The 13,995-nt window shown below is 32.8% G+C and overlaps 2 protein-coding genes across 3 annotated transcripts; both read left to right on the forward strand.

The window, feature by feature from the left end:
* Positions 1-2,562: 2,562 nt before the first annotated feature.
* LOC106688152 (alpha-latrocrustotoxin-Lt1a) lies at positions 2,563-3,654 on the forward strand. Its single transcript, XM_014432478.1, has one exon. The coding sequence runs from the start codon at positions 2,563-2,565 to the stop codon at positions 3,652-3,654; it is 1,092 nt and encodes a 363-aa protein (XP_014287964.1).
* Positions 3,655-9,296: 5,642 nt separating this feature from the next.
* On the forward strand, positions 9,297-13,921 carry LOC106688154 (ankyrin repeat and SOCS box protein 8). 2 transcript variants are annotated; one of them, XR_001344284.3, is made up of 2 exons: positions 9,297-10,566; positions 10,674-13,921. XR_001344284.3 is itself a non-coding variant. In XM_014432481.3 (2 exons), exons 1-2 carry the CDS (start codon positions 9,380-9,382, stop codon positions 10,225-10,227), a joined length of 762 nt encoding a protein of 253 aa, XP_014287967.1. In that variant the 5' UTR covers positions 9,297-9,379; the 3' UTR covers positions 10,228-10,341. The 2 variants fall into 2 exon arrangements, 1 of the variants encoding a protein (XP_014287967.1); XM_014432481.3 differs by lacking the exon at positions 10,674-13,921 and having other exon boundaries at positions 9,297-10,132; positions 10,219-10,341.
* Positions 13,922-13,995: the final 74 nt, after the last annotated feature.

Raw genomic sequence — 13,995 nt, forward strand, 5'->3', positions numbered from 1 at the left:
TAAGCAAAGTTTCGCCCCACTTTGCAGCGCTAATAAGGATGAATTTCTGTTACCAAACTTTGGTGGGTAACTGTCAACAGATGGACAACGAAATTTATTTGCTTTTATTTACGAGTGCTGCCATCTACACGTTTCGGTCGGAAACTTTTCAGACCACTCTCGTAGTATTGGTGACTCACTTTCCACCACTTCAGCAATTGTCGCATGACTAATAACTTCTCTCGTCTCTGTCCACTGCCTTCATTTTCTTTCATTGTTAGATAGGCTAATAGCGCTTTAATACCTCTTTAATTGATAAGTGGAGCGGTATTAAAGAAACTGCGCGTGTTACTTGCCAATAGGCTGCACTAATTTTTCTTTTAATTTTTTTTGCAGTTTTGCGTCCAGACTAATTCCTAGGTATTTGACATCTTGGCTTAGTTGAAGTTGAATGCCAAAGAAAGTCGAGGTTTGAAATGTACCAAATTTCCGTTTTCTGGTAAATAGAATCAACTCTTGTCTTTGGTGGGTTTACTGAAAGATTCATTTCAATGCACCAGGTCTGTACTACATTGCATGCGACTTGTATTAGTTCCATCATGGTACTCATGAACTTTCCTGTAATGAGGATCACTCCATCATCAGCAAATGCTGGCGCGAATATCCCAGCATCCTCAAGTCTTCTCAATAGGCTATCCATAACTAGACCTATAGCAACGGTGAGATGCAACTCCCCTGAGGGCATCCATTCACTGCCTGCGCCTGTAGCCTAGTACCGTCTTCCGAAACAAATATTATTCTATTATTAAGAACAAGTTTGACCCAGCTGACTATCGAATGCGGGGCAAAAATGTCTTATAATGCTTTACAGACCGCCTCAGGCCTTGTTTTATCGAATGACTCTTCTACATCGAAAAAGAGTCCTAAGGCGGACCAAGGAGTGCAGGGCAGTCTCAGTAAATTTTCCCTGGAGATATGCGTGCTGTCTTGGATGAAGGGGGTTGATTGGTAGCACGTTACTTGTTAGGAAAACTTCCACCAACTTCTCTTGAGTCTTAAAGAGAAAGGAGGATAAACTAGTAGGTGATATGATATGCTTTGGCGACACTAGTCCTCCTTTCCAATCTTAGGAATGAAAGCAATTAATGATTCCCTCCATGTCTCTAGTATATATCACAATGCCAGAGAGGTTGTAAGCAATACCCTAATCCGGGGGAGTAGGGTATTAAGTCCTTCTTTGAGCATACATGGGAGAACTTCGTCCTTGATCATTGGTACGCAGATGAGGAGGAATACAGGAAAGGCTTGAACATATTGGTGCTTGCTCCACCTGAAGGGAGTGGCTGCTCTATGTAGAGTAGACTGGCCGCTCCAGACGGCCAGTCGAACCTACTCGTATCTCAGATGCCAGTCATTTGCTTCCTGCTGGGTGATTGTGTTGCTTAACACCTTAAAGATTGTTCTTAGGTGGTCTGGACCGCCTTCCGTTCCCACAGACTGCCACTATTCTGTGCCAACCAAGTCCTCATTCTAGTATTCAAGAAGCTGGACCAATATACCGGGTTCGATCGCCTCGGCTCCCAACCTAGTAACAATTTTAGTGGGCCAAACCTACGGTCTGTAGGAGGTACTCGTTTGAGAAGCCAGTCTTAACTTGATCTTTGACACTGAGCTGATTGAGCAGCCGCTCCTTGTGGGTTGAGAGGAGCGTGCTCCTGTACTTGTTAATTTAGTTACTTAGACTCATTATGTCTTAATAAATATTTAGTGCTATGTTTATAAATATTTATAACTTTAGTCCTATGTTAAATATAAAATAAACCACTAAATTAAATTAACAAGATTCAAAAAAGTGTATTTATGCCAAATCGGTTGGATTTTAGAATATACATTCTTAAACTAGAGTTCATTATTAAATCCGAAGGTTGGGAAAATTCTTCAATTAATGAAAATTCGTTGATCATAAATATTTATCTTTTAGTGGTTCTAAAACTAAACAACTAACTAGCTAACTAAACACAAACTTGTGGATGCAGCACAAGCGCTCTTTGATTTTTACCCTAAAATCGACACTTAATGGGTGGGCAACAAATTCTGGCCAACTTGACACCAGAACACCATTTTGTAGCCCTCACCTTGCTATTCACACCAAATTCCTCTTGTGAAGGTAAGCTTTAAAATTATAAAAGAGGTTTTTCTTTTTTAGCCTACGGTTATATAGACTTACTTTGCTGTAAAAGTAATATCATTAAAACCTTTCAGTAATTTTCGATAACGCAACTTTCAACTTGCGGTAACGACCTGTACTCAAACCCATTATTCCAAAGAATTTGTATGATTTACAATCCTTTCTCACCAAAAGCTTTCTGTAGGACTCAATTAAGTTTTCTTTTTACTGATATAATTTATATACCCTGCAAGTATGTCACTTTAAACAGATGGATACATTCTATTTTCAGAATCATTTTTTGGTTACAATGGCACCTCTTTGGAATTATAAGTAGAGCTTAGCCCGCCATTGGAAGAAAGTCAGTTGGAAGTAAGTCAGTTGATAGAGTTCGGGTTTTTACTTTTAAGTTCAAGATGAGCAGTAATCTTAAGAAGAAAATATTTTTGGCTGTTAAGAAAGGCGACCATGTTGGGGTTTTGAACCTCTTGTCATCAGGAGCTGATATTAATGCTGTTCTGGAAGACCATAATACTTTACTTCACTTAGTAACTAATCCAGAAGTTACTGAAAGTTTGTTATTACATGGGGCTAGTGTCAATGCTGTGAACACTGATGGAGAAACTCCATTGCATTGTGCAATAATATCTGGGAGAAGTTTGTCAGTTGTGGAAGTACTTCTTAAACATGGTGCTAATATCAATGTGGAAAATAATTCTAATGAAACACCTTTACATTATGCAGTTATGGTGAATTCCTCTCTTTCTATAGTCAAAAAGCTTTTAAAGTGCGGAGCAAATGTCAATGCAACTGCCAGGGAAGGTATTTCAGTTCTTTATTTTGGTCTTAAATATCACAGAAATTTAGAAATAATTAAAGAGCTGTTAGAATTCAATGCTGACTTTAATTTTTGGTCTATAACACTAAATAGATTTTTCTCACCTATTGATGTAGCTATGCTACATGGTGATGTAGCTTGTGCTCAATTTTTCATAAAATATACTGTATTAAAGTACTATCATGAAGATCACAGAAAAGTCACTGATTTACGATATTACATTAAATTTGGTAATAACTCAGAATTATCTTCTTTTTTTGAGAAATGTGCTTTAGAAGTTCTGCATATGATAGTAGATAAAGTGAATAAGAAGTCCTGTTTGTATTATTATGTTAATAGAAGTAACAATGTGAAACCTTTATATATAAGTAACACTGCATTGGTGTTTAGTATAATTGAAAAGTATAGTATTTATCAAGACATTATTCTGGCTAAATTGAAGGTATGCTTACAAAGAGCACATCTTCTGGATAAACTAAAAGATTTACAAAATTGTTTTGAATTACCGGGGATAAATAGGAATTCTGACGTAAGACAAAAAGTTTTATTAAATGGTGATTGTTTGTTTAAGATTGGCGAGTTATTATCTAATGAGGATATATTGAATTTTCTCATTGTAATTGACAAAAATTTCAATTCATCTGATTATTCTTTAGATATGCTCTTGTGACTGAGTAACATATGTTAAAAAGTAAAAGAATAAGTAGATTTAAGATTTCATTTTTATTGTTTTTGTCGAGCGAATAAATACTGATAGTTAAATAAAATGTATATTATTAATGATTATTACCTGATTAATATATCAATTTATACTACTAGGTATTACTTGTTTATTATAATATAATTATATGTTTATATAGAGGAAAAATGAATGGATAAGTGCCTAAGGTGTACATACAAGCTCAAGTATGATAATCTATTTGCCTAGAGGTGATTGAGCATGTGTATAATTTTGGCTTGTATGAGTATAATATTTACACAAAATGACTGTACACATGCACAAGCATGCTTGTGTCAAAATATTGACTATGCATCCTTGAGCATCTTTAACCACCAGAATGTTGTACTACATTAGTAAATACCCGACTCCCCTCCTGAGTTTATAGCAAATCTCTCCAGTCCACCTTTCTACCTAATGGTATTATTTTGGATAGAAATAAATTTTAACAATTAAAAATTAGTTTCAGTTAAAAAGACACTTCAAAGTTTTTATCACAATAAAATTAATTTGCAAATAAAACTGATATAACATTAAATATGTTATATGCTTATTATAACATTGTATGTTTTATGATGTATTTGATTATCTTAATGTTCAATCAGATTTATCATCGGTTCAATGGTAAAGTGGAATATCTGAAAATTTCTTTGAATTATGGTTACACATATTAGGTATTAGCTAATTTCTAATTTGTATACACATTAATTGATCATTTATTATTATTAATGATGTTACATATTCATTTTGGCTTTTGGCATTGTAAAGGAAATAGAAAACCACTAAAATGTGATAGGACCAAAGCTTGTCTCAAAAGAAGGCTTAAGAAGTAATCAATAAGTTTTTAGTTTACAAATCATCATAAAACTTCAAAATAAGTTGTTTTCTTTAAATTCTGTTTAAGAACATGGTATTAAATTAAGTAAATGATTATATCTTCATATTTGTGTTCAGAGGTCTGTTTCATAATGAAAGCCAATAGTATTAGCCCATAAATACAAGTACACAAACTACAAAGGACAAGCACTAATACATTTTATTTCATGATAGGGGCAACTATTAGTGATATTATATAAGTTTAAAAGTAAAAAAATATCTGGCAGAATTGTATAAGTCATTGTAATTGTACAAAATGCTGACTACAAAATTAATAGTATTAGTTTGTACTTTATTATGAAACAGATTCCTGATGGTAGAATGTTATATTACATACCCTAAAACAAGTTTTTCACTTCCCGGAGTCTAATATATTGATATATTAGTAAAATAAAATAGATGAAGCTTGTTTAGCCACAAACTTGACATTCTCCTGTCAAAATCTTAGCTGGTTTGAATCTGGCCTCTTGAAAGTGAACCTCATTTTGTGACAGACCCCTGGAGAAAATCTAGACGTTTCCATTAATTTTTTTTATTCTACAAAATAATCAGTCAGAGTGTCAAATTTTCATTCCATGGGGCCTCTACAAATCAAAGTCAACCAAGGTGCATGCAAACTCAAGGTTGCTGAAGTGATGTCTCAACTCCCTCAGCTACAAATTGCCTGACTCCCACTCTGGCTAGAATAGATGGGAACTTACATCATTACTGGTTTTTCTTGTCCTATGTTAGAGAACATGAGGACTTTAAAACATTCCTTTCTTTCTCTCTTCCTCTACCTCCAAAAAAAGTAAAAATGTTGATGTAATTTTCCTTGAATCTATGGGATTACAATGGTTAATTATCAAAGTGCTGATACAAGTTTTCCTAAAATATTGTTTTAAGATGTATCTACTCATTTGTGACTTGGTAGAAATCCAAGATTTGTATAAATGTAACAAAGGAAATAACATTTCTCTGTAAGATATAAGAACAACATGCTTGTGTAATATTTTGCCTTTTGTTGGCTAATTCATTCGATTTACACTATTTTCATTATAAAAGTAACACAATATAGATAGGCAGAATGAAAGGAAATGAGCAAAGTAAGTGGCAGATAATCAAAATTCAATGAAATACACTACATAACTTATAAATTCATGTTTAATTATCGATTTTTTTTTTAGATATTAGTTAATTTAATTACATAAATATATAAAGTATTTTTTTTTAAGTTTGTTCTATAGACCTTGTAGTTTTTGGGTGCTAGAACCAACCTTCTTCACACCTGCCTGTCTATGGCTACTGCTTTCCAGTTAGCTGTATGCAGCTTTTTCTCATCTTAGTCGATTCTGTCTATCCATCTGGTTTTTAGCCTCCCAGTTAGTCTTTTGCCAACTATACTGGCATTCATGTTTATGTAGAGGCGGCTCGATCAATGGCTTGGAGCCACATATCCCTTCCAACTTAACCTCCTTGCCCTCATATTATGAGATATAAGGGGTATTCATGATGTTGTGTTAAATGTTATATGTTTTACCATGTTAAATGTTATAACTATAGGATTGTGAGCAGCCCTATTTGAAGTCATGTTAAACATTAAATGCATAAGAGTCCCTAGCGGATTTTCTCAGCAACTTGTTGGATAAGCCTTTATGTTTATAACCTTCCTTCATGTTATTGTTTACTTCAGTTTTGATTTAAGTAATTAATTAAAACATGCCTACAGTGAGTGAAAAGTGGAATTTGTGTGAAAGTTTAGCTTATGAGTGTCTTATTGATCTTCAAACTTGTGAAGAAGAGAATGAAGATGAGCTAATTGACAACTGTATTGAAAGTCACAACAACTAATATGGCGGCGATCTCAACTGGTCTATTGTGTGACGTCATTCTCGATTTAACTGACCAAGTAACAGACTCTCAGCCGTGTTAAATGTTATTTCGTTTTACCACGGCAAAAGAAGGCAATTTTTTTCGATTTAACACGAGTTTTTCCATTTAACATGCTTTAACATAGATCATGAATACCCCTATTGAATGACCAGTCTTGACAAGCAGTTCACTGTTAGTTTTTCTCCTCCTGGTGTTAAGGCTCTGATCCCAGAAAACTCCTGTAATGAAGGGAGGACTTTCTGTCCAAATTTTGATTATGCTCTTTAGGGTATCTGTTAGAGCCCAGTTCTTGCAGCAGTATATCAGAGGTGGCTTTATCATGGCTTACACCCTTAGCATAAGATTTTTTGGGATTTCAGTATTCTTAACAGAGAGAAAAGGCTCTGTTGGCTCTTGTTAAAAGTTCTGTCTCAGTCCGTTGATCATTTATTGATGTTATTGTGGAGCCGAGGTATTTGAAACTTCTACTTTCAGAAACTATTTGCTAATATCGTTAGGGTGGATTTTTTGACTTGCAGTCATATACTTTGTTTTACCTTCATTTGCTTGTAAGCCGATTTCCTCTACTTTTCTTATTAGTCTTTCCATGCCATCTTGGTTACTTCCTTGGACGCAATGTCGGGTATCTCAGGACTTGGTTTCATTTCGATGTGTACCCCATCATTTTCGGGTGATGTTCTTTTTCTAGGGCTTAGTTGAACTCTCAGGCATGTTCTTCCGACGACAATTTCTGCTAAGGAATCATAAGCTGCTTTGAAATTGACCAATAAGTTGTGCACATCCCATCGTTTTTTGAGTACTTTTGGATTAAATAATTAACTCTACCTTAAGATTGTATATTTTAAAATTTTATCGATTGAGTATAAATATTTTGTTTCAAATGTCCATTAACTTTTTCGGTTTGTTTTGAATTGACATGGCCCAAATATACATTTTTTAAAAAATTATAGGTTTGGTAAATAGGTAGGTAAATTATATAATAAAAATTGTGGGATGAAAGTTGAATTTATCATTTATTTAGTACTAAGAATTTTTGATTAAGTACCACCTACTTTGTTATTTTGGTATTTATGTCACCTTCCATCTTTATATAAGGGGTATTCATGATGTGTTAAATGTAAAATGTTTTACCATGTTAAATGTTATAAGTTAAGGATTGTGAGCAGTCTTATTTAAAGTTAAGTTAAGCATATGAGATCTTAGTGGATTTAATGAGAAACTTATTTTATAACCTCTCCATCGAAAACTTAATGTTATTGTTAACTTCTAAGTTTTGTTTAAAGTAATTTATTACAATATGCCTAAATTAAGTGAAAAGTGAAAGTTTGGCTTCTGAGTGCCTTGTTGATCTAACTGATGGGGAAGAAGAGAATCAAGATGAGCTAATTGACAACTGGCATTGCTTTATCAGTTTTAAAAACAATAGTAACAATTAAAACACAAACTACGAGCAAGTAACCTAACACAAGAAACAAAACGGCGATGAGCTCATCTGGTGTGTTCCATGATGTCATTCCCCATTTAACAGGCAAAAAGAAGGAAATATTTCTCCATTGAACATGTTAAAATAAAGTTCATGAATACTATATGAATAATTCCATTTTTTATTGAAAACAGGGTGAATCGGAGGTAATTTTCACCCGAAAATGTTAGTTACTCTTTGTTTACAATGAAATTGTAGATATTCTGGATTTAAGGCTATTGGCAAACGTGTTGATTCGGCTTTACATGATAGTCAAATTTACTGAATTACATACAGGATTTTTTTTTATTTTTCTTCTCACTACCGAAGGTATGAAAGCTTGGTATTCATAAGTAGCTCTATTCATACTTCCGATGCCAGTATTTAATACTTAGCGCCCCTCATATATCCTAAACCTTTAATTCAAAGCTTCAATTCAATTCCGTACTACCAGGTCCCGTTTATCTGACATCTATCCTCCACCTCACGGAACGTGTTTGATAAATCATTTTTATATACCTTAGCTGCATATCACTGGAACTCCATTCCCTGTAACATGCGTCATGTACCAATCGTTTATCTCTGTATCTAAAATTATTTATATACATGTCGGCATATCTATGCCGTTTTTCAATTTCAGGCGCTTTTCAAATATGATCGAATAAACTATCTTGAAGTCTCCTCTTTCCGTTTCAAGCTTATATTTCAAAAGTTATAACATTTAATGTGAAATGCTGCGACCCTTAAAGGGTCAGGGATTCAATATATTGTAAGAAAGTAATCTTCTTGGAACAACGGTCATACAAGAACGTGAGTTTTTTAAGATCATGCTCAACCGCCACATTTTAACCTAGTTAAGTCTATCCACTTTATGAGACTGGGGTAAGACCCAGGATGGCCGTTTTTGAATTTCAGGCGCTTTTAAATATTGCTCGATTTAACTATCTTAAAGTTTCCTCTTTCCGTATTAAGCTAATATTTCAAAAGTGGCATAGAACCGTCGCTCCTCGGGGTCTTAGCCGGGCGAGTACGGCGGGGAAGGATTGCTTTTTTTTGTGTTATGATCTCTTGTGAGATTGGGACATGTCGTACATCGACTAACCTACTCGCTATAATTGTCTGTTTAAAAAGTCAGATAAGTAAGGCTACCACGGAGGACGGAAGAGCAGGGTTTCACGCCGTTTTTCAAATTGAAGAACTTTTTATATACGTTATTATCTTAACGTTATAATTAAATTATGTAAAATTAAAATTACCTTACAATTGTTCTTAAGGGATCTAATCCCAGAATAATAAACTATTTTGCATTTCATTTTATTTTCAGAATCATTTCTTGGTTAGAATGGCATCTCTTTGGAATTAAAAAGGAGAGTGTATAGTTCACGATTATTGAAATATTAGTTCCTAGGATCGCCATGTTATAGTTGTTTGATTATGTTACCATTATTTAATTGAATAACAAACTAAATGTATTGGATTGTTACTTTTAAGTTCAAGATGAGCAGGAATCTTAGCGAGGAAATGTTTCTGGCTGTTATGGAAGGCGAACATGTTAAGGTTATGAACCTCTTGTCATCTGGAGCTGATATTAATGCTGTGGTGGAAGACCATAATACTTTACTTCATTTAGTAACTACTCCAGAAGTTACTAAAAGTTTGCTATTAAATGGGGCTAGTGTCAATGCTGTGAACATTGATGGAGAAACTGCACTGCATTCTGCAATAACTAAGAAGAAAGGTTTGTCAATTGTTGATGTGCTTCTTAAACATGGGGCAAATATCAATATGAAAAATAGTTTTGGTCAAACACCTTTACATTGTGCAGTTATGGATAGGGAGGGACTACCCGTGGTCAGAAAGCTTTTAAAGTGTGGAGCAAATGTCAATGCGACTGACAACAAACGTAATTCAGTTCTGTTTGTTGTGGTTAAATATTACAAAAATTTGGAAATTATTAATGAACTGTTAAAATTTGGTGCTGATATTAATGTTAGGTCTTCATCACTAAATAGATTTTTCACACCTATTGATGTAGCTATTCACCATGGTGATTTGTCTTGTGCACAATTACTGATTAAAATTACTGTATTAAAGAACTATCACAGAGATCATAGAAAAATTGCCGATTTACAATCTTACATCAAATTTAATAATAACCCAAAACTATCCTTTTATCTTGACAAATGTACTTTAGAAATTTCTCGTATGAAAAAGGATAAGGTGAATATGTTCTCTCTCTTTTATTATGTTAATGTAAGTGATAATGTAAAGCCTTTGTATATAAGTAACACAACATTTGTTGTTAGGATGGTTGAAAATTATAATATCTATCAAGACATTATTCTGGCCAACTTGAAGCTATGCTTACAAAGAGCACATCTTCTGGATAAACTAAAAAGTTTACAAATTTCTATTGGATTACTAAGTATTAATAGTAATTCTGCTTTAAGACAAAATGTAACGTTGAATGGTGACTGTTTGTTTAAGATTGGTGAATTATTATCTAATGATGATATATTGAATTTCTTAATTGTAATTGACAAGGATATAAATCAATCTAACTTTTCTTTAGACATGTACTTGTGATTGAATATGATTGGTAATTGGTGAATTGATATTGAAGGGCCATGCATATCTGTAGAAATTTGAATCAGGTAAATCATCATTTTGATACTTAGAAAATGGAACATATCTAAGTATAAGTCTATTAGATGGAATGATCTTTAATCCTAAATATACTAATGTGTACTTATTTTTGAAGGTAAAGCTGTTTATAAAACTGTTTGGTATCATTTTCAATAAAATAATCAATGAGTCCCTAGTGAGTGGGAAGTAAGCAGGATTATAGTTATACCTAAAAAAGGAAAAAAGGATAGCTTAGAAAATTTTCGCCTCATTTTTCATTAACTCAGTTAAGTACCTACAAACTATTTTGTTATATGTTAAAAACATAATAATAGAAATAATATATCAGTATCATGATATAGAATAGGCTGCCTTTCAATTCACTTTCAGTACATTAGATCAACTCCAATGTATTAATCAGCTCATCTAGAAAATTAGACAATATGACAGGCTGGTATATTTATGTTGTATGGACTACTTCAAAGCTTTTGACTCGATCAGACATAAATTTATCTGGGAAGCACTGTTAATCTGGCGTAAACAAACTCTACATTGAAGTCATCATAGAGTTACATAGAAACAGAAAAGCATTCATGCCATTGGATAGAGAAGGTGGAAATGAGGGGTGAAACAAGGGTGTCCTCAATCTCCAATACTGTTTAATTGTGTTTTAAACAAATTATTCAGAGTATTAAATTGAGAAAGCCTGTAAATATCCGACAATGGAAAAATGCCGAACAACCTAAGATTTGGGGACAATATATGTCTAATATCTCTGGACATCAACGGTATAAGAAGAATGATAGTGGAAATAGTAGACATAAGGAAGAAATATTAAATTTATGTAAATACATCATAAACAAAACTCATGACAAATTTAATAGAAATACCAATTTATTTAAACAATATTGAGATAGAATATGTAGAGGAATACGTAATTAAGAGAGGTAGTTGACCGTGGATGACTTAATGAGGAGATGATGGTAAGGGGTGTGGTCAAAATAAAATACAAATAGGTTGATGTAACTTATTTAATCCTGCCAATGTTTTGGCTAGAGTTTCTAGCCTTCTTCAGGGCTAAGAACAGAACAAGATAACAACCAATGAATATAGAAAATAAAAAATAAACAGAATGTGAATGAAGAAAAATAAAGTGATGAGAGAAGTGGAAAATAAAATGTATACATAGGTAATTGAATAAGTAGTAAAATAACATAATTAAGGAAATAAAATAAAAATGGAGTTATATAATGCAAAGAAATATGAATATATTAGTTATTAATAATTTAAAAATTATAATATGGAAAGAAAAATAAAATTGAGAGGAAGAAAATATATGTAACCATAATAATTGATAAATAAGAAAAATATAAGTTAAGTTTAACAAAAGAAATGAATAGAAAAAAAAAATTTGAAAACAACAATAATAATATATGGTGAACATAACTAATAACATGGGTAAGGAAAATTGAAAAAAGAAGGGGTGGTAAAATAAAGATAGAGAAAAAAAGAGAATAAAACGAACCTATTACCTTGAAATCTAACCGCCAAGTGGTATTTTGTGCCAAGAACAGCCAAACTCCGAGAGGAATACGTTTACTAAGGGGAGAGAACATAACATTCAAAGTAAATATGAATATGGAAATGGAAAGAAGAATAAGAATCTTTAAAAGCAACCTATCGCTGAATCTTAAAATCAGAGTTTTTACCACATGTGTGTATCCCATGGTTCTCTATATGGCTCAAAACTGTCTACTACATGTTATGATTGCTTGGAATATAATTAAACCCCTTAAAGATCCCCTTCAGTTAATGTTCGGATTTAAATTTGCTATTAATTGTATCATGTTTTAACAGTGACCAACTGTTTTCTCATTGTGTGAAACTCAGTACATGCCTAGCCTGCATTTTTACTTGGTTAATAAGTTCCAAAAATGTAAGTTTGCTCAGTCATGGACTAGCAACGTAAGACATGTATTTAAAGAGAAAAAGAATAAATTGATTTAAGATTTAATTTTTATTGGTCATATAGTACCAATAAATACTAATTGTTAAATGAAAAGCATGTAATTTAGTATTATTTCCATATTAATTTTATGTAATTAATTATTATGTTAGTGTATATGTATTATATATTTATTATTTATGTATTGAAATTGTATGTTTTATTAAGGGAACATGAATGGATAAATGTGGTATAAGCATAACATGCTCAAACATGATAACCTTTTAGCACAGCCATGCTTGTGAAAATATATTGATTATATTTTATATAGACTACACTTCCAGCAAGTATAGCTAGCCAGCAACTTTTGATCAAAATGTTCTACTTCCTATCTATGTTAACAGTCCCATCCAGAGTTGGTGAAAAATTGCTGCAGTCCACCTTTCAACTTTATCGTATTATTTCGGACAAAAACATTTTAATCCTTAACAATTTATTTCATGACTTGTTAAAAACTCTGAATAAAGTGATACCTCAGAGTTTTTATGACAGTAAAATTAACATGTAAATAAAACTAATATAAACATTGTATGTTGTAATATCCTGTTTTTTGATAAATAGTCGTTTTTTATGTATAGTGGTTTTAGTTATATTTTATTTTATGTATAAATATTAATTGATTTTCTTTTATGAAACAAAAAAAAAAAAAACAAGCTTACCGACTACATCATTCAGAAGATATGGAGTCGAAAACTAAGTAGTTTCAAAATATTTCAAGATGGCGGCACGCGTCCTTCCGAAGTTTGTGGTATTACTGCTATGTCGAGTACGGTAGATTGAATTGTTTTCAACTTTTGTTGTTACTCTAACACGATTGTAGTACAAATTAATTCAAGAAGAAATATAAGACAATAACAATTATTAATGAAGTATTTACATCTTGAATCATTGAAAGTGAATTAGAGAAGTGTTGCAATCGATGTTTTTCGATCTAAGATCGAACAATGAAGAAAGGGTACAGAGGACTCTTGGTCAGGGACTTTGTGGTAGAGTTGCCCAGAGAATGACATCTGGATACAGATGGTGCAGACCACCTTTTTTCTACTGTCAGTGGTAGATAAGGTATCAAGAGTCAGCAGTCATCCAACAATATTATATCAATGAAGGACGAAATTCACTCTGTTCGGATCGCCAGTGGATTGGACGTATCCTGAAAGCTAGAATATGGCCAAGCCTTTGTTTACTCTCAGTAGTTGCTTCTTTTGACCGAAGACATCGAGGACCGTCATCCATCAAAGAAGAAATTAATTGGTTAGTTGATGTTCAACATAGAATTTAAGTATATTTGTAAAAGTAGCCATTAATTTAGTCAAGTGTCATTGTGCTCTGATTGTCTGGAAAACCCGCCCTGAAATAAGAGTATAATATTATATATAATTATAGTTTGATTAAGTAATTGGCCGTTCATTTATAATTTAACTAAACTACATTTTGAGACCAGAGATTTTTTTTT

This window comes from Halyomorpha halys, unplaced genomic scaffold (assembly GCF_000696795.3).
Source record: "Halyomorpha halys isolate HHAL.00 unplaced genomic scaffold, Hhal_1.1 Scaffold1066.1, whole genome shotgun sequence".
Taxonomy (NCBI): domain Eukaryota; kingdom Metazoa; phylum Arthropoda; class Insecta; order Hemiptera; family Pentatomidae; genus Halyomorpha; species Halyomorpha halys.